Source organism: Manacus vitellinus, unplaced genomic scaffold, assembly GCF_001715985.3.
Source record: "Manacus vitellinus isolate BGI_N305 unplaced genomic scaffold, ASM171598v3 scaffold_16_pilon, whole genome shotgun sequence".
Taxonomy (NCBI): Eukaryota; Metazoa; Chordata; class Aves; order Passeriformes; family Pipridae; genus Manacus; species Manacus vitellinus.
In genome coordinates this window covers 9,038,768-9,060,655 of record NW_021939189.1, presented here as the reverse complement: position 1 = coordinate 9,060,655, position 21,888 = coordinate 9,038,768, and the positions used below count along the sequence as shown (strand labels likewise).

Sequence of the window (21,888 nt, the reverse complement as noted above, 5' to 3'; positions counted from 1 at the left end):
TGTTGTATCAAAGGTCATATATGTAATTATTAAGAGAGCCACGTCGACTCCTTTCAAACAAATTGCAACTTATTAAACAGGGATGTGGAGAACAGATAACAGATCTAGAGGATTTTTGTCTGGATCAACTGACAATAAAAATTATTAATTTGATTAATTCAACCTGGGGAATTTGTTGAGAGCAAATACACATAGAAAAATGTTATGGTAAATTTTAGAATGCCAACGCACTTCAAAACAATGAAAAAAATTGCTCTGTAATGTTTCTTTGTTTTTCTTAGAAGCACCTCATAAACATTCTCAATGTATTTCTTACTATCTCAATGTATTTCTTACTTACTAGCTATGCCCAGCTGGGGATAGTGATGCACAGATATAGTAAATGAGGGATGAACACGCGTGTTACGTGTCTGAGAAAGTGAAGAATAGGATTCCATTACCTTTGTTAGTGAGGAAAAGGGGTTTGTCTTTGAAACAGTGCAAAATGCAAAGGTGAGGATTTTTGGCCTGACTGGTCTCTTTGCTTTTTATCCCTGCCTACATGATCACTGTGCTCCAGTGGTGCCATAAAAACAAAAGACAGAGTTAACTACTGCCCCTTACCTGAGCTACAGCAATTTACCTTGTATATAAGAAATTAGTCCACCCTCCATTTTTGTAATTGTGATTTATTAGACATTCTACTTCATAACAGGGATAAACAAGAATTTGTAATGCCATGCAGCTATGGGTGCCTGTCTCATCCCCTGAAGCTTGTCTCGGTGCTCACCATAGCTGACTGCTTTCTTCAAGAACTTGCTAGGCCAGAGTTAACTGCACTGAGTCTCTAAGATCTGCAGTTTCATCCTCAGACTTTCCCTTTTATCCTGACTGGCTTCCCCCCACAAGGCAACACAGTGGGAAGCACTCTTTGGTTGCATTTCAAGCTGCCCATTCTGTTAAAGAGTTTGAATGCTGGTGGAGTCAAATATGCCTGCTTGGGACTCCCAAAAAGCATTTTACTAATACCACAGCAACCTGCTTAAATTATTAATGTTAGTTCGATTCAAGGTCTAAATATGTTTTATTGATCATAAATATTTCTTCCAGTATGGTGACTTCTGCCAGAATTCCTGGTTTGATCCAAAGCTGGTATTTCAATAAGGAAGTTCTAAAAGTAAATTTCAACTGCCCTTTTGACAGCAAATTCACAAAACACAGTAAAATAAATTAGGAGCTTATCATAGAACTTATGCCATCAAGTTTAGAAGTTTCTTTTGTTGTAATCATGAATTATTGACCACACAGTAAAGTGATCTAGGTCTTCCACTCAACGTGTTATGGAGAGAATTATCACATTGACTGGCTTAGGAGGAGCCAAGAGCACAGCAAATATGTTGGTCCACCTCTAGGCAAATTTTTGATTTCTCTGTAAGACTATGAGTAGAACTAGAGGTCAGCTGGTTTTGAGGACACATTGTGCAGCACTGGGGGAAAGCAGAAAGGGGAATGATGATGGATGAGAAAAAAGGGCACATAGTGAAGCAGTAAGTATGGCTACAGTGTTATTCTGAATTACCATGTGATGCCATGGAGCCATTTATAATCAGACCTGAATATGTCCCTGACCAGGTAAGATTACACTGAAAGAAATAATTAGTTCAGGTAGTTTCAAAAGAAACCAATTGATACTTTGAGATGAGGAAAGACTGTTCTCCTGCATATACTGAACTACTTGTTATTTCTGTGTGAGCATTAAAGTTCCCAGGGTGTGTATGTGTATATAGTGACAATTCATTTATATTTCTCTATATATGTTTATTTATATGTCTCTTTTCATGGTCAGTTGAATTCACTGGTTATTTGTGAGACTATAATACGTCTTGGGTGTTCTGGCTAAACTGATGCTGCCAAAATTGTCAGCAAAAAGACCGGAAAAGCTGATGAACCCTAAACTTTTCCCCAAACAACTGCTCTGTTGTTTCTCCAGGATATAGAAGAGGCAGAAAGCCCAAACAAGAGGAGTGGTAGGAAACTAAGGAGGAAGAACAGAAATTGCTGTCTGATTTGGATTCCACAAACTGCTGTGTTTAATCTTTTAGAGACCCTATAACAATAATCCATGCTAACTAGCATTTTAGGAGTTTAAAGAGATTTGTTCTATAAAGGAAAAATAATAAAAACTTCATTTTAGTGCTTTGCTTATTCAGTAGTTTCTTGCTTTCATTTTGCTTAGGCATTTAATGTCTTTATAAATTGTACAGGTAACATTTTCAGAAACAGCTAAATGCCATTTTTGAAAGTTATTTTCTTAGACTAAGATCTCCAAAGGTGGGTACAAACTAACTCCTAACAGTTTTAATGTGAACAAGCTGCAGAAACAGCACTTCAATTTCTCAGGACTGGTGTCACTTTTCCAAACGGGACTTGTGCTAAGAGCTGGTTGGTATTTTTAACTAGTATGCCATATAATTAAATAACTAAGTATATGTATAAAAATAAATACTGCCATGGATAATTCTTATTCCCCTTTGTGGGTTTGTCAGACCCACAGGAACAGCACTGTGGTTTGTGGGCTCTTCTCCTAGCAACTCCTATTAACGTCAGAATTACTTGGGCAGCTGAATCTTCATATCCCACACCAAGAGTTTACTATTTGGCACCAGTTTATGTGTAGATTTCATATGCCCATATCTCTCTGGTTGTATGCACCAGGTTTACTTCAGTTTCTTGTCATCTTACAACCACTTTTACTAACAGCTTTATGCTATTACTTACTGACCTTCTCTGCTGTAGTTCTTTGTATTTGGAAAAAAAAAAAAAGGATGGAGATATGGTCTCTGCCCCAAGTAGCTTATAATTAAAACAAGATCAGCATTATAGAAACATGTATTTTAGATGGCTTCTAACTGGATGGTCTGTTTAGTTTTGTTTTGACGTATTGTATGAAGCAGCATTTAACAGATGTTGGGAAATTAGTTCTCTAAGCTTCTATTATAAACATACAGCAGAGATGCATGTGTATGAATTAATTTCATCATTGAATGTGGGTATTAATGTCATCGGGCATTTTTAAATGTTTGTGCTTATTCTACTGTTCCTTGAGCCCTCCTTGCCAAAAAATATAGAAACTTCTCGAGAGAAAGTGCCTCCGTTGTAGCAATGCTTTTTAGCACTGTACTGATGAGTCTCTTCTGTTGAGTGAAAGATGTTGCCTTGTAAAAGCCCAGCAGAGAAGAAAAAAAAGTGTTAACTGTTTCATTAAATACCTTCTATACACAGTGTTGACCAAAGAAAACCCAAAAAACCCACCAAAACCGAGGGGTCTCCCTTGGTCTTTATGCCACGTTGTCCCACTTATTATAAGTAATGCTAACTTATCATGCAAATCCTGTAGTTGATATTCTTACAGCTGCTCATATCTCTGCTGAAATAGCACACATTCAACAAGGCGACATCTTCCCACTCCTCCTCTTAGCTGGGAGAATTCAGTGTTGAGGATTAGATTCCCTTTTACAGCTTCCAGGATGAAGTCAAACCAGCATGAAGGGGGGAGCTGGCAAAGCAAGGCTTACCCCTCTCTGTGCTGTATATGGGCAAAGAAATAAGGCAGGTCAGGCAGAGAATGGAGGCAAGACCTGGGACAAAGCCTAAACCAGAACAGAATTAGAGGGGAAGCGTAGCTGACAAAATTACTTAGAAATGTCATAATTGCCACTTGTATTTAATGTATTTTGCATTTCACATCTGTATCTTTCTTATTTTGTGTCTCCCTTAGTTTAGTTTTCATACATGAAAGTCTTAAGTGTTTCTAAAGCAACAGCTATGATTTTAAAAGATCATTTCACACCCACCCCACTCAAATTACAATAGCCATGCAGTATTAATTTAGGGTGAGTGGGCACAGATGTTATCAAAATCACCCATTTACCTGCCAACTCCACGAAATTTTCCAGTGCTTGGATATTTTCTTCCACTGCTGTGTGGAATTTTATTGTAATGGTCTCTCTGCTTTTTCTTTTTGTGCCTTTTTTTTCCCCTCAGATCTTTTATCCAGTTACTAAACCTGCATATGGCTTCCTCCTCTATCAGCTGTCTGAGCTAAAACAATACTTCATGGCAATCACAGCAAAGAAAAGCAGCCTCTGAAGATACTGATGTGATTAGGTGTGAGGCCAGAGACTTGTGCTGAGTGCTAGAAGAGCACTTTATAACCACAGTAAATCAGTAAGTTTGGGCTAGACAACATGGCAGAGGAGAAGTGATGTGATGTGAAACATGAGTTGGGGAAGAATGCAAAAGAGAGGGAAGCGAAAAGACAGATTTAAAACTGGATTTTCATTTTCTGGTGTTACCAATGTGTGAGTCAAATAATCAGCTTTTCTTTGTTGACACTTCCTTAGTTCACTGTTGTGCAGCTAACACACATCTGCATAGCAAAACACGTGCAGATGTGAGTGCTCTCTGCACCTCAGGCCTGTGAAAACCTATATTAACACAGCACTAAATCTGAACTAATGCACCCTGTCCCTCAGCAAGGACTAGCTTCATGCTAACAGCTTTTGAGCTGCCTGGAATGGAGGCAGAGTGTGTTTTATCTTCCCACAATGGACTTTGTGGAGCTATCCATATTAGGCCTAATTTGGAAGAGGCATTAAAAGCTTTCTTGATACGTGACTTTGCCATATACTGACAAAAAGCAAAGTGCATTGCAAACGAGGCGAACACCACTGCCCATATGTCATGTTATGCAGTAGTAGAATGGGAAAAAGCTGCCCAAATGTCAGGTTTGGAGGATGGTTCAGGTCTCCATTGCCCAATCCACCACATATACTGTGTCTCTAACTGGCAATTGCAGGATTGTTTAGATTCTGCACTAATATTCAATCCCAAAATTCTCTATATTAAATCCTGTGTTTATAAATAAATGTCCACAATGGGCAAATTAGAATAACTGCAGTACATTCTACACAGCCTGATTTTTTTCCTAGTTTAAAATCTGCAAAATCAAAGTAGAATTATGTCAATCTGTTGTGAAAATGTGCATTATCTTAATTTCTGTAAGTTGGAGTAAGCAATAACAGTGCTTGTACAAACATATGCTTTGCTTGTCACATATCAAGTTTCATATCTTTACATAGTGTGAAAGAAAAATCTCCTAAAGATAATTTCCTCTAAGTATGTTTTGGTTACAGATTACTTAGTGTTCCAACTAGTTTAAAGAAGTTGATTGTATGCAATACATGATGTTCTGAGGGGCTTTGTCTACATTTATTGCTTGACTTTATTTTCCAAAACCATGATATAACATTAATGACATCTCCTAGCCCAGCATTCAAGCCTGTTTTAACTTGGCTAGCTTCTGTGGCGTTGTATCAGACACATTTTTTTAAATATGTCAGGTTGTTTTACACATGTAGCAACAATTGTGCTGTTTAGAAAAACGTGGTGCCATCGTGTGGACAATATTAAGAAGTGTAAAAAACAATTTTTAAAAGAAAAATTGGGAAACAGATAAATATCTGTATTCCTTATCAGTGAATCAGGTGAATTATAAATACATTTTATATGATACAAGAAGTTATGCACAAATCTGTGGGTTTAACACGACGAGTGGAATCAGGAATTATGGATTCAATCCTGTTTATTTTCCAGCAGCTCAGAAAGTCCTTCCCAATGAGCACAGAGTGATCAAAACACAGATGAGAGTCTACAAGCCACTTTTAATCAGCACCTAATTCCAACATTACCTGCTTTTGTATTCATTTCTGTATCTGTTTATCTCTCTGGTTTTCCTCTAAGACTTTACACAACTTGTTTTTGTACAGCCTGTATTGCTTTCCTTCCACACAAATACACACACAAACACTCTTATCCATAACATTAGCCAGCCAAGGCACTCTGCCCACACAGTTCTCATTCCTGCATGAGTTCACATGAAGCTATGTTTCAGAAAGGGTTTTGGTTTAAGGCCTCTTGTTTCTTACATTTCACTCAGAGGAAAGAGATTTAGCCAGAGCTGAAATAGCTGTATCTAATACCAGTAAAAGTCCACAATGGCCAAATTAGAAACACTGCAGTGTACTTATGCAGTTACAGTTTTACTAGTTTAATGCCTACAAAATATAAGCAGATTTATTTCAATCTGTTGTGAAAATGTGCAGAATTTTAACTTCTGAAAGTTGGAGGATTAAAAGGGCCTCTACAGAAACATGCATTATTTGCCACACATCAGGTTACATATCTCTGCACGAAAAGGGAAAGAGTAAGTTCCTAAGGCTACTTCAAGATATTTTAGATCTGTAAAGGTTTGCACACAAGGAGTGTTATTCAAAAACTGTCCTCTGCAGTGCACTGCACCAAAGCAAACCTGCATGTCACAGCACCCTAATGTCTCCTGTTCTGAGATCCTGTATGCCAAGTGCTCATTAGCTGATGCTGCAGTCTGCTGATTTTATTTAAATTGAATAAAGGTAAGAACTTTTTAAGCCTTGCCGGTGGGTTTTAAACAGATTATTTGGAAATAGAGCTTGAAGATATATTTGGATCAGTCCTATCTTTTGTGAATGTTTAGTGGGTTTGTTTTGGTGAAACTTCAAAAGTTTTATTTGACCTTTACGATCACTGAAGATCTTTGGAATCTTTTGAGAATGGAGCTCTACATAGTATTTTACTCGAGTATTCACTTACTTTGTGCTCAAAGAGCCAGCTCATGTGGTACAGTAAGAGATGGAATATGTATACATGTGAGTTAACTAAATGGATATAATGGAATGTCATACATTAAAAGATTCTCTGTGGTGCTGCTTAAACTTCCAGATAAAGACAGGTAACTATGAAATAATGACTTCTGTTTTCCAAGTCTTTGCATCTTATGCTTGATTGATTTTGTTGTTTAAGAAAAATGTGAGCTTCAGCTGAAATTTTTACTCTTTTAAGGCAACATTTTAATGTGGATTCTCTAGTGTCAAATTAGGTAGAAACAATCTTTTTCTTACTGGATAAACTTACAGTGACTCTTATTTGTTTTCTGCTTTGGCATTTATTTTCATGAAACTTCTGGGTGCCTAATTTTCTTTGACAATTTTATCTTGCTCTCAAACTTGTTAGAAATTATTACAGATTGAAAAATGCTGTGAGTGAGAGGTAAATGGAATATGGTGATGTATGGAAAAGGCTGTCAGAAGTCTCTAGTCTCTAGGACCATGTTTAAGTTCTTGATTACTTGATATTTAGGTATTTAGAATACATGGACAAGCATAGAAAGCTCAATTTATATCCATAAATCAGAAGCCAATCTCAAGATGAAGAAATCTCACTTATGATTTAATAATTGGCAAAATTGTGCTAGACAGAGTGGGGAACAAGCTAAACAACCAGCTTTCTTTCTGATGAACTTTAAATGTCAAAGTATCCCATTACAGCTTTGTATGTGTTTGGTTGTCAATGTTTTGGAAACTGTATGCTCACTCTTCTAAAAAGTGTGACACGTGTTTGGTTTTGGAAGAATTGGTTAAATATATCCTGAAAGCCAGTAATTTAATGTAAATCTATTAGATTTCCTGGATTATGGCATCTTTTGCTCTCAGTGAAAGTGGAAATGGGAAAATGAACCCTTCCTGATTCACAAATTTTTGATGTGTGGTTCCTCAAATGTTAGTAGTTTTTTTGCCCACTGTATAACCTTGATCAGTTAATAAGATCATGCAATATTACTAATGGTAGACTTTCTTTTCCATTTTTAAAACAAACATCTCTAAAACTAAAATCTAAACAGCAAAAAAATAAAAATATCAAGAATCAGAGTCTCATCAACCTCTTATTGGATGTAGTCTTGGATTTTTATATTCTCTTCATGGAAGTTCTTCATTCTTATACCCATCTGGGTGAGGTTTGGGTCTATCAATCATTGTACCACCTTCAGCACCAGGATTTCCTGTAATTATTTCCCAGTAATTCTTATATTCTTCAACTTTGTGGGAGTCCAGGTAATTATGACAAACAACTTCACATTCTTTTCCAAAATAAGACCTGCAAAGTCAAAAAAAAAGGGGGGGGAGATAGGCATGGAGAATTCATATATATATACACAAATTCAGAAAATCTTCATTATTTGTGAATTGTTCAAGATTTCCTCATGTTTCTCCTGTCTTGTTCAGCAATATCACCACATGCTTCTAAATATCAGATCCTTACAAGAAACACAATATCCCGCTTTGTTTCTTGCGAATAATTTAGGAATTTGAAATCCAAGAGAAATGCCATCTTTCTAGCTTCAGAGGGAAAAGGAGCCCCATCAGTATAAGGCAGTGATGCACCAACTCAGTATGTACAAACTGTTTAGGTCCCCATCCTCATTTCTCTCTGACTGAGGAAGACTCTGCCTACTTTATAACTGTTTCAGCCTCAAACTTTCAGACCTTGTTTCATCTTCAAATACTTGATTCAAATTCTTAGTCAGGTCTTGATCAGAAGTTAATGGGAAACATTGGTATACTCTTTAGCAGTGCTTAATCAATATTAATTTAATGTATACATATTAACTTGAATTGTTGGATTAACTTCAATTTGTTGAGAGATTGATTCAGATGGACAGAAGCAAAACAAGTAAGTCTGAGACAACTGTCTGCAGCAACACAGTGCACACATCACAGTCCAGAAATAAAATAAGGGAAAGGAGAATGGTATTCTGCATTCTTTCCCATTTCCTCAGTGTGTTCCTAAATCACCTGTCTTGCTTCTTACAGTAATTCCTGATGCTGGCACATCATTATGCACAACCCTGCCAGTTATAAATTATTCTTACCATACACAAAAGTTCCTTGGAATGGCTAAGTTCCGATTAGTATAGCAATGAGTAATTAGAATTTTAGTGTTTGCCTGGAAAAAAAAAAAAAACACAAGGGAAGACACTTGGCAAATATTTTTATACCAATACTGTGAAAAAAGACTGTCTTTAACAAATAGATCATTTTGACTGTGTTTATTAGTGAGCTGATTCATGCAGATGAGTCTCAGTTCAAGGCTGTGGAGGAATATTTGTGATATTTTGCTGTACAGCCAACACTTCAGGAAGCCTAGCAGTTATCTAGTACAAGAAAGTACTGTATTAACAAAAGGTTAAAAACATTTGGAAAAACATCCACTTATTCAGATGCCTTGAGATTTTTTTTTTAATAATTTTAAATTTAATGTACAGGAGCTCTTATTTAATCAGAGTTCCTAACATTGGAAATGAATTTTAGTACCTCAAAGTCCTGAAAAACAGGTAAGTACTGCATCCTCACAACATGATGTCAAGGTTTGAAAATTTCTGATGGGAAAAACTGAACAAGTCAACCTCAAAATGAACACCAGAACTAAATATTTGTATAAGCAGACTCCCTAATCAGAGACTGTTCCTTCCCTCTACTGCTTCCTAGAATTAGAGGTCAGAAACGGCAAAAGGGAATATGTGGATAAACTACTTATTTTTTCTAAGTACTTCATCTATTATTTCAATTAAATTTTCAAAACACTTCCTACAGTTTTAATTTCTTACAGGAACTGGAAATCCTTCGTATTCAAGACGCAGCTGTGGGTCCAGGAAGGCAGCTTGCCAGCAAGTCAGATAGGAATCCTCACCTGTCAAAAATACCGGCTGAAGGCGAGATTTTTTAGCAAATGCTGTGAATGTTTTGTGGTCACTTCCTAGATAAAACTGTGAATAAAACCATATGTTTAGGACAGTATCAATATAAAAGAAACAAGATATGTGATTTTAAAACATATTTTTGAACACAAAACCTTTTCTCTTGGCTCCTGACAAATCAGTCTGCCCAGCTAAAGCTATGCAGCCATAGCACAGATTCTGTTCTGTTGAAAAACTCATTAAGTAGCTATTCTATAGGCAGACTAGTGAATACAAATTTAAAATTGAATTTATATTTCAAATATTTTATCTCACCAAAGTGGTTGTTGAGAAGGAAAACTTTTCCAAAGTTGTGGTGATATATTTTGAGTGCATATGTAACATGTACTGCCTTCTTTGCTTTTAACTTACAGGGGGAAACAATGTTAACGTTTAATAGAAATCTGCTCCCTCAGAACGATAGAATAGTACATGATTTCATATACCTACTACATATTATCTTCACAAGAAATGAAATCTTCTCATTTTGGAGTTGTTCAAAGGTGTGTGTGGGGGGGGAAAATCTTCCATATGAATTCTTTCATGATTCACAAGCTAATTTTGATTTCCTTTTTTCTTTTACTTTTTAAGGTCTCCTTTATCCAGTACTTCTGGCTGACAACCCCCTTGGCCTGCACATCAGACCTCAGGCAAGTTGCATAAACTTTCTAAATAGGTATTTCTTATCTTGATATATGCATGACTCTGAATCTGTCCTGCAAAGCCAAGATGTTGAACCACTGTACAGTTTCATATATCTATATTTAGAGACTGATTCAATGCATACTATCAGAATATTCATTTGCAACTTTATTGCCTTACCATTGTGTCAGAAATGCCTCCTGTTGTCCCAAGAAGAAAGTTTTGCCCAAACCTAAGTGGTTCACCCACTCCACTTCCATCAGCACTGTTAAAATTGTAAAAATGAAAAAATATGCATTGAAATAATCAATTTTACTATTATTGGGGGTGTGTGTCTGTTTTAGTCTACAGTTAAGCCTTTTATATTAAGTTGACCTTTTAAAATAGGTAAAATATTTTAACCTAAGGAAGAACCTTCACCTATTGAGCAGGACCCTGTTCTTCTGTTTCTTGTCCCACAGACAATGGCAATTAGATATATATTTGAGGGAGAGAATATGCTGTTTTCTTAGGGTTTTTTAGAATAACAGAAAAATGTCCATTTCATGGAAAGAAAAAGCAATTTCTACTTCAGAGACCTTACTTGCAGGAGAGTGAATATTAATACTAAGCAATATTTGGATATGTTTTGTATTTTACAGCTGAAATATGACCATAATAAAAACAGCTGCAGAATTTACCAAATGATACAGTGAACGCAATTCTGTTTTCACATCTAAGTTGATTTAAAGGTCCTTGCAATTAATCAGAGTAATATGCAGCACAGAATCAAGCTTAATGCATGACCGAAGTCAATGACTCTTCTTAAATATATTAAATTTACTCATCATTCATTTTTACATTAGCAAACTTCATTGTGTATTTCCCTGAACAGGATACCTAAAGCTAAAATAATAACTGAAAATAACTCAGAATAAAGCACCAGACCTTACGATACAGAAAGTATTTCGACCCACAGGGTTCACGCTGTTGACTGCGCTCAGTCCACGTGAGACTTGCGGTGGGTCATCGGAAAATAGGGATATTTCCTCCATATCCACTGCCAAGGTCAGGTCACCACGTCTTTCATCGTCCTTCGCCTCCGGGGTTTTGGTGTCTGGGTTCATAATCATCACAGTGTCTCCAAAGTGAACCAGTCCATCGACAGACACTGATAGCTTTACCTAAATTAAAATGGACATAATATTCTGCAGAATCATCTGAACTTAATATCAGAAGTGTTTTTAGCATATGAAGTCCGTAGCATTCTTAATGCATTCTATAATAACAATATGCCAATTGTTATTGAACATGTAACAATATGAACAATAATAAAAGCTATGCCTCTCTATATGGGGTCATGGGACACAACCTTCTTTAAAAATTACCTTCTTCAAAATATTCTCTTGAAGTCTGGCTAATCTCTGCATTAAAAGTTGTCCTCGTTCTCTCCTACTGATAAAATCCCTCAGGAGCTCCTGTTGGCAAAGGAAAGAGAGGCAGACAGCATTATCCGGCACGCAGAATCTCGGGGTTTAAACTGAATTTAAAGCGCTAGGGGGTAACAGCGTGCGGTGTGTGTGGTGGGGGTGTGTGTGTGCTCCGGTACCTCCTGCTCGTGCAGGTCCTCCAGCCAGTTCCCGACTCGCACTCCCCGCCCGTAGGCCGCCATGGCAGGCCCGGCCCCGCGCGTCCCGCGTCGCCATGGCGACCGCGCTGCCCGGTGATTGGCCAACGGGAGCGAGGCTGAGGGAGGGGCGGGCTGAGGGATGCTGAGAGGGATGCTGTGGGATCGCTGGGGTGGGGAAGGAGCTTTGGGATCGTCCAGTCCAACCGTGTGTCTTACACTGCCAGGTCTACACTAAACTATGTTCCCAAGCGCCACATCTGCACGTCTTTTAAACCCCTCCAGGAGTGGTGACTCCACCGCTGCCCTGGGCATCCTGCGCCAGCGCTCGACAACCCTTTCGGTGGATAAATGTTCCCTGATATCCAGTCTGAACCTCACCAGGCGCAACCTGAGGCTGTTTTCTCTTCTCCCATCACTTACTACTCGCGAGAAGAGACCGAAATGTTAACCATCTCTGGTCAGCCGATCTCGGACAAGTAGCCTTTTGCACTCTGTCGAGGAGGTGCATCAGCTTAACATAAGGGAGTTCAATGCGTTATCACTACACTGTTGGTGAATCCTGTCAATCAGAGAATAGTTTGGGTTGGAAGGGACCCTTAAAGATCATCTCTTTCCACCCTTCCTCTGCCATGGGCAGGGGCACCTTCCACTAGTCCAGGTTGCTCAGAGCCCTGTCCACTCTGACCTTGAACGTTTTCAGGGATGGGGCATCCACAACTTCTCTGGGCAACTTGTGCCAGTGTTTTACCACCCTCATTGTAAAAAACTTCTTCCTTCTCTCTAGTGTGAGAGAATGCATTAGGTGAATATTTTGCTTCCAAATGGTTTTGGTTTGTTATTATTTTAGCTTGAAATCTACTATGGCAAGTTAAGCTAAGTGACTGTGCCATGTGTTTACTTTCCAGATATCTTAAGCCAAATATCTTCGGAGAATTCTTGCATAACACATTTAATCCCTTTACAACCGTCATGGTTTTCTTGCAAGCTGTAATATTTCAATGCTGGGCAACTTAGAAAGCTTAAAAGAAAATAGTTTTCGTATGGATGGCTGGGCTACATGTTATCATCAGGTGATTTTGACAGCGATTCACATGAAACCCGGCTTTTTTATGTTGTTTCTTTGTTTTGATTTGGTTTTTTATTTTAAAGCAAAGTTATTACCCCAAAAGTTGTTTAACACATCCCAAACTCTTTAAGGACCAAATACAATCCATTTTTGTTCAAATAGCACCACTCTGTGTTCAGTTCTGGTAAGTGATGCTTTCCTACACCTAGCTGTGCTGGCAGCAATGATAAAAATGTTTAATTAAAAAAAGGAAGAAACTTTGTTCATCTTAGCCAAATATTAAATGCCAAAAAAAAATTTTCTTGTTTCAGAATTAAGCCACTTAAATCAATATTCATTAATAAATCATTGTTAAAAAACTATCATACTTAGACATGTTAAGAACACATGCACTGTCTTGCTGTGCATGTAGCTAATACACAGAATTCACAGCAAAATTCCATAGTTTTGTAGCCTTATTCACCATCTGTACTTAGATATTTATAGGTTCTGATGCAGATATTACATAGAGAGAGGTATTTTTACTAAAATGAATTTGCATACAGAAATATCTCCGCACGTCTCTTAGCAGGATTATGCAGTCACTATCCTTGTCACCTGGAAGAATTTAATTTCTGATTACATAGTATTCCCTGAAAACAAACAAAAATAGCTCTCTATAAACATATTTGCAAATTGAATATCTTTCCTGCAGGAAAAGTTACAGGCCCATTCAAGTCAGTTCAGTTTCCTTTTGAGCAGATAAAATCTGTGTTTACTCCTAACTGTTGATTGCATTATTAAATGGTGTAAAGAAAAGCTGTACTCGTGAAAGAATTGATCTATGTTTTGTGTGTTAGCTTATGCCAGCATACAAATCGACTAGAATTAAGGGTGTATGTCATATTCTGAAAACAGTAGTATTTTTTTTTCTTTTTAAGCCATTGTTAAGTAAAATTATAGTCAGGATACTTTCAGAGGCTCTTCCCTTACTATCTGGAGTTACAGCTCTTTTACCCCTTTTATTTTGTCTTTTTGGTTTTTTAATGAAAGAGAACTAGATGGTTTAGAAGATTCCAAATAGCACGCAGAGCTCTCTAAACCATTAGTTTATGTAAAAGGCTGGACTGGTTGGGCGTTTAAATTGCCTTAAGCTTGTCAGTAATGTGTGGGCTAGAGCATTTTAATACCAAGGCATTTTAAATACTTTAAATTATAAATGCCTTGGTATTTATCAGTAGTACAAATTGTAATATTCAGTCAAATTTGGCTAAAAGGACAAGGTCTACATGGATGTGAATATATATTATGTCCATGAAAGATGTATGCCATTTTATGTAGAGGAAGTAGCAGAGAAAAAATACTAAAAGTAAGTCATGGAATCATGTGCAAGTTGGATAAGAATGTTTTTAATATCTGGCTTTGCTGCCTTGAGAGTGTATCTATTTTTTTTCCTGTTTTCTTTTCTTTTTCCTCTTGAAAATTATGAATATGCCAAATTTGATTAACAATACAGACTAAACAATACTGCGCAGGAGTGAAATGCTCTCTGGGACAATTTGTCTCCTTTCATTTTATTATTTCACAGTAGCACTATTCTGACATATGCTATGAATCATTTTTCTTTGCTCTTATAAGGTTTCTGGCTATTAAAGTGATTAATCTGCTTGTTAATAATATAACCACAGTTTCTTATGCTGACTTATTCCCCAAACACTCATCTGTTCACAGAACAAAACGAATTAAGTAGTTTAGCAAGAAGATTTAAGGATTGTTGTTTTGCCAGACACCTGTGGGGATGTCTCCCATTTTGGCTGTGAATTCAGTGTGAAGGTTTCCTGTAATGCTTGTTGCTGAGGAGCAGTGAACCTGTTCATGGTACCTTATTTTCTGAATTGTAGTGATCCATTAAACAGACCTTTCAGTCTACCATTTGCAAGAAAGGGGAGCAGGATGTTTGTGTGTCATATTGGGAGAATGTAAAGGTTCACTAGTGTAAAGTTTCACTATATTAGATATTGTTAAAGACATCCAGATTTTCTATTATTGCTCATTTTGGTGTTTTATAACCAAAAGTTTCTGCTGAAGAAAGAGGGAAGGGGGGGGGATCATTTACAATGTGTCTAAGACCACCAAATATTTACCAGTTTGGACTGAGTCATCCACATCTCCATGGTATTTTCATTCTACTGGTCTCTACAGATCATTCTCTTTTGAGCAATTATATAATGGAATATTTTCTCTTCAAATTGAGCTGCTCCATCATGACTGATCCTGCCAGCTATTTGAAGATTTCCTCCTCTGCTTGGCTGAATTTCATTCAGGAGATGGGCTTGAAAAACCACTAGAGCTCTGTATCTCTCAGAAAAATATTGTCATTTCAGGAGCAGTAATTTATGAAAAGAATACAGAAATATTAAAGTATATCTCCAAGTAATAACATTGTATTTCTCAGAGAGATCCATATTAACTCTGAATAAGCTAAAACACTTTCATCAGCAAGAAATAGTTCAGCTGAGAACTCTGGTGTTTATGAGTGCAAGCAGAAACACCATTAACAAAGCTCAATTGCTTCTTATGTTTTCACAGGAGAGTGTACTATGTATGCCTACCCTCAGGCAATTTAAAAAATCTTATTTTTCAAGCTGTGGAGTATTTGTCCAAGGTATCATGACCAGAACAGTGAGACTGTCCATGTCATTGGCTAAGGAAAAGTCTCAGCTGACCTCTTTTAAATACTACTTGCCAGGGACCTACTTGAAGAGACTTTGTTAAATGATGTTCTACCCTACTTCCAATATACTGAGTGCACTGCCTGTAATGAACTACAGAGTTCTGTCAGCAGCCACAGGCACTGACACAAAATCATTGTGAGTGAGGCGTGGTCCTATTTATAACGGGTGGAAATCAGGTCACTGTCTCTCTTGGTTACCAATCTGTTTAAACTTTGGTTTCCATGAATACTCATGCTTGAGATTTTGAAATTTGCATTTTGCTAGCAATTTTGTACGTAAAAAGCAAGAGCACGATTGTCTGCAGGGAAAAACATAGCCCTCAACTCCATGACTTCAGCTGACTTTGACTGTGGGGGTTGTTCAGGCATAAAGTCCTGCCAATGTGAACCTACTGCTCCTGAAACTGGGAGGCAACATTTCTGCATGACCTCTTGTGAACCCAAATCCTTCTGTTTCTTCCCACTTTAGGGCTGTCTATAGATAGTGTTTAGGGTTGCCTTTGGTTCCCTTTTTAGCCTTGCCTGCTGCATGATCCTTCTCCTTTATTGTGAATTGCCTATTGGATCAATCATTCCCTGGTGATGTCACTTCTCTCCTTTTGGATTTTACTGCCCTGTGATGATAGTGTTAAAATAGAAAACAGTCTGTTCCCTTAATTTTCCATGGTGGAAATATCTGCTTCAGTGTCTTGAAGCAAAGTAATGATGTATGCTTGAGAGATGCATGTCAGTACATCTTCAAACCTTTGCTAAATTTGTTGTTTAGAAATATATCCCACTGAGCACCCATCAGAAACTCATTTGTGGTAGTTAAGATGGGGAGATAAAGAAATTATAGAGATCAGAATACTTTGGTTCAAATGAATCTGTGTGTTACATAAAATGAACTGTCCAGAAACAGGAACAGAAACTGATTTATATATTCCTACCACTAAACATGAATCAGTTAAATATTTCTGGCACAGCAAAAAGGAACGTGATGAGAATCTTTTGTCCTAAGGGGAAAAGAACATGTGTATTGTAATTGTTTTTAACATTTTCTGCCACCATTCTACTATTTATGGATTTGAGTTGGCTGACCCTACTCTGGCAGTGTATTTATGTCAGACATCACGGCCTACAGAAAGTATTTTATATGTCTGAAGACCCTGGCAACTGTTCTAATTTGAGACTCAGAACATTTTGGTATTTCTATGTCACTATAGGTTAGTAAATTAGGACTTCTTAATTAGGTGGCTTTTCTTTGAGCTGTGGGAGAGCAATGGTATTGACGTTTAATTCTGAGGACTCAACAAATGGAGCACAAATAATGTGATAAATAACAAAATCGCTAAAATGGTCATTGCAACATACAGTGTATTTGCTAGTCCAAACTGAAAAGCTAGCCCATTCATTCCATGAACACCTGTTCTGGGAAGAAGTAACTTTCTTACTGAAATAACTTTTAAGTATTGAAAAGTGTCCTCTTTTTTGCATTTTTCGGTGGAATGGAATCATATGGAATTGGCTATTTTTTCTCCAGATTTTACCAGAAGCCTGCTAAACAAACAAACAAACAAATGGATTAGTGTAAAAGCAAGGGTTGTGGCTCTTTAGAAAGGAATCAGAATACCTGCTCTTCCTGCAGGAATAGTATTTTGTGCTATGAGCTGAGAGTCCTGCTCTCTTGGGGTCTGTATTCTCACCCAGAACACTGGGCAGCTTCCACAGGGGTGGTCTGTGCTCCCTTCTTAGTCAAGGGAGCTCCTGGAAGCAACCCTGAATTGCACTGGTGTCTCATTAGGTATAGGGGACTCTTGGTTAAGGTTCACTTCAGAATAAAATGTGTTTAAAATGTGTTATTTATGCTCATTGAGGAAATCAAAGAGCAGCCTTCTCTTCTCTTCCAGCAATGTCTCTGAGAGCAGAAAGATATTTTCAATAAGATATGCAGAACTATTTAGAAGGTAAGGAAGCATTATGAAGATCAGCAGGTCATAACCATTGCCATTATCTAAACTTTTGAGAATCCATCCTGGAAGGAGGAAGCAGATACACAAAAGAATGTATAGAATCATCCTAATCCATACAAACTGTTCATATCTGACACAGTCTCTAAGAAAATTTGTTTAATCTTAGTAGGAGTTACTGAGGAGTAAGTATCAAATAAATGCAGAAATTTCAAGGCTGTTTAGCTTTTTGACTAGTGTTTCCACATTAAAAGTGAAACCCCAATTATTTTTGAGCAACCTTAAGCAGTAGTAGCTATGTTAAACAAGAAATGAAAAACAAAAATTATTGATATAAAAACTAATTATTTATATTCAATAAGAGAAAAGATGATAGATTTTGTTCTTGTTGCAGGGTACACCACTGATGTAAATGGACTGATATTTGCATAAGATGATAATCAAAGAGGAAATGCATTTGCATTTATCTCCATATTGTGTAGTCTTTTGGCATTAGGAACTGTTCTCTCTCTTAAAAAAATCATGTGGGGATGGAGTTCTCTATGGAGAACAATCACTAAATCCACAAAGAACTTTTTAATCTCTGTTGATCCTGGCAACCGTCTTTGGCAAAACTTAAAGCAGCAATCGTGTCTTAGAGAATACTTGCACGATTTCCCATGATGTAAGAGGGTATGTAAATGATTCAGTAGAGTCAGCTTTGAGATAAAAAATTCTGAATAGATATGGTTGTGCAGGAATGCAAGTTCCAAGGCTCAAGAGTACAAATATGCAATTAGGGCAACGATGCAGGCTTTTATGTCAAAATATTAGTGAATATGCAAAATAAGAAACATCAGAAAACTGGTTACATTAGCAAAGAAGTTTCATGTGGCAATCTAGGCCACTTGCATATGATATGACTTCAGAAAACTGAGAATAAATTTAGAAAGGAGAAATATGAATTAACCTTGGCAGACCAGTTAGATCTGTACACTGGCTGTAAATAGAAAAGTTTGCCTCTTAGTGACTGGATGAAGGAATAAGTGGCATTTTCTTGATTCTTTCAGACTTGGGGCATGAAGAAAGAATCAAATCTGACCATGGGGTTCTGGTTGATAAAGAATGCAATAGTGACATCACGACAGAGAAGGAATCATAGAATCACAGAATATGCTAAGCTGGAAGGGACCCATCAGGATCTTTGAGTCCAACTTCTGGCCCTGCACAGAACCATCCCCAAGAGTCACATCATGTCCCTGAAACCATTGTCCAAACACTTCTTGAACTCTGTCGGACTTGGTGCTGAGGAGCCTGTTCTGGTGTCCAACCACCCTCTGGGTGAAGAACCTTTTCCTGATATCCAACCTAAACCTCTCCTGACTCAGCTTCATGCCATTCCCTCATTCCCTTGAGTCCTGTCGCTGGTCACCAGAGAGGAGAGATCAGTGCCTACCCCTCTGCTTTCCCTTGTGAGGCAGTTGTAGACAACTACATTCTAAAAGAAGCTTCAGAATAAACATTTTTTTTTTCCTCCTCCTGTTCTCTTTTCTTCCATGGTTCTGCTCCTCTCAAATTCCATCTACTTTTGCTACCTCTCAGGTTGTTTTCTTCATTCATTTTGGTTTTTTTACCTCATCCTCTATTTCACAGAATCTATCAGAGCTGCTTAATCCTTTGTGAGTTCATAGGCACTTCTGATGAGACTCTACTGTTACAGGTATTTTTGCTGATATGAGTTACTACAGGTACTTACTGAGTATCATATATATTCTTGTTATCCTATCCATTATTTTTTTAAGTACTTCTCTCTTTCCTTCACTTCTTGTGCTTATTTTTTATACCCTATCTAAAATGCAGACCACAATATAATTGAAGGGCAGTGCCTTAATCTGTTCTGAAAGGTGTTTGAAAATCCTTTGTTTTCTTACATATTTTTTAGAAGCATATCCTATTTGGGAGTGTATTTATAAAACTATTTCTGTAGCAAGTTGGCTGCATTTTAGATATTATGGAGTTTTAAAGGGACTAAAAGCAACAATGATTTGTGGAAATGAGATGTGACCTTTTCCAAGATGCAAGTACATCCATCCTATGGTTGGGTGAAATTTGGGTAGTTTTTTTCATAACAAGATTACATGCTTTCCTACTTTCAGTAAAAGTCTTTCTATTATGCATTCTGCACTGACTTATAATAATGATTTTTAAATCTGTTTTTCTTCCTCGAAAATGTTTGTGAAGTCTTGCCAGGGAAAAAAAAAAGAAGAAAAGGAAGAAAGCAAACAAACTGCATAAACATGTGTCTGAAAGAAGAAGTGGTTGTAACATAAAGTGTGCCTGATTCTTCTCTCTGTTTATACCTAGGAAATGCCACATCAAGTCCTGCAAAAAAGGTTGTTAGGAATGGCCATTGCAAACTTATAGCAGAAGCTGATCAAAGTAATGAGTTTCTGTCTGTAAAATCATGAGAGATGACTCTGTTCTCAACAGCAAGAAAATATGCTGGAAGCCTGGCAGTATCTGTTACTGCTTAATTTTTTTTATGACATGTTTTGTGCTATTAGGAATCCTGCACTATTCTAGTTAAATTTGGAAAGCTTTAATAACTTCTGCTGCTCCTGTAAGAGGCTTGTATTTGCATACCAATTTAGCATGCTTAATTTACCACTAAGGTTCACTGTTCTCATTGTTTCACATATCCTGACATGAACCAGTCACTCATTCAATTTATTCTTTTGTTAGCCTGTGTCCAGCTGGTGAACTGCTAATCCTAACAAAGTCTGTCAAATGTGCCAAAAATTAAACCAGATTTTTTTTTTCAAGAAGTAGTAAAGAAGATATTTAACTACTCTATGATAACCTTCTCACTTTAATGAAAGATAAATGTAACCATAATCTGCTTAGCTGTGTTTACTTCAAGAAACTGAAATTAAAAAACACCATCCTTATGGTAATTTCTGTTGTCCAGTATGTGTAATTTCTGTTGTTCACACTGTATCTGTACCAAGCTCCAATGAGTGTTCTCTTAGTGTTCTTGTTGCTAGAAACACCTTGCTGGTAGCACATGGAATCTGGTGGTCCCACCATTCTTTTCAGCAACAAGTTATTCTCATATGTTTCTCTGTTGTCCTGATCTCCAGGCTTTGCCATGGTAGTATCCCGAATAATATATTTGTATATTTTCTTTGAAAAGTACTGAGGTGCAGTTTTTACCTCAGCTCTCTAGGCAGCACAAAGAGCTAGAGTCAAAGCAGGTACTGGAGGTGAAGTTGTATGGACATGAAGGGTAAAGACAGAAAATTTGGGGAGGGAAGTTGAAACATGTAGATGAGATTCAAGGAGGGAATGACATATGATGAGTGTCAGGAAAAGCAAATGATAATTCCAGCAACAACTGTGGATAAAGTGGAGAACAAGGCAGGGATTTCAGGAAGGAAGAGGAGGCAGTGAGGCAGAATGACTTTTCTCAATGTCGTCAAGAGCAAATAATGCCTTGGTGCTTTTTTTTTTAACAGCAGATATTCCAAAGCACTCTGATCCTTGGAAATTGATTTGTGCTGCTTGTTACAGGATTATTTCTAGAAATTTGCTGAAGGTAGGAATAGGAAAATATTTTTTAGTGGCAGTCAGTCCTGCAAATAAGTGTTATAGCACAACAATGTAATTAAAGCCAAATATGTCATCATGCCTTAGTCACTGAAAGGAATTTAGGAGGGATGCCTGTTTTCTTAGTGAATAAAATACCATTTCACCCTAATTAGGCTCATTTTTTACTGAGGACAGTGATCAAATTATATTAACAGTACCTCCCCCTTCAATATTGTGATGAAGAGAACAGAGCATGTAACAAATTCTACACAAAAAAAAAAGAAGCAACCATCCGCAGTGATTTTAATTTTTTGTTGTACAATCAAGGGAAAAATATGCTATGTGGATAACTGGCAATGCATGTATGGAATATATATTGTCTTCCATGGATCACTGGGAGTTCTGCTCAGCAATCCTTATGGCAAATGCTTCCCATCATTGTTCATACCAGGGCAGTTCCTCACGGAAGGTCCACTGTAGATAAAGCTCCTCTGCCTGTGAATATTTCGGACCCTCTGTAAGCTGGTGAAACGTCTGCATTTGCACAGTCTCCTCACACTTTGCACTGACTTTGGCTTCATTGAGACTGGCAAGGCGGGTGATGAAAATATCTGAGGTATGTGGAAGATTTTGTTTCATGTCTCAAATGAGTCTGATGTGGTAACACCATCTTTAGAATAAAAATGTAAGCCT

At 37.3% G+C, this 21,888-nt stretch overlaps 1 protein-coding gene across 1 annotated transcript; it reads right to left on the bottom strand.

The window, feature by feature from the left end:
• Positions 1-6,337: 6,337 nt before the first annotated feature.
• CFAP161 (cilia and flagella associated protein 161) lies at positions 6,338-11,980 on the bottom strand. Its single transcript, XM_018069548.1, has 7 exons — positions 11,880-11,980; positions 11,659-11,748; positions 11,219-11,454; positions 10,472-10,556; positions 9,521-9,679; positions 8,786-8,859; positions 6,338-8,010 (listed from the first exon to the last, which is right to left on the bottom strand). Exons 1-7 carry the CDS (start codon positions 11,940-11,942, stop codon positions 7,833-7,835), a joined length of 885 nt encoding a protein of 294 aa, XP_017925037.1. The 5' UTR covers positions 11,943-11,980; the 3' UTR covers positions 6,338-7,832.
• Positions 11,981-21,888: the final 9,908 nt, after the last annotated feature.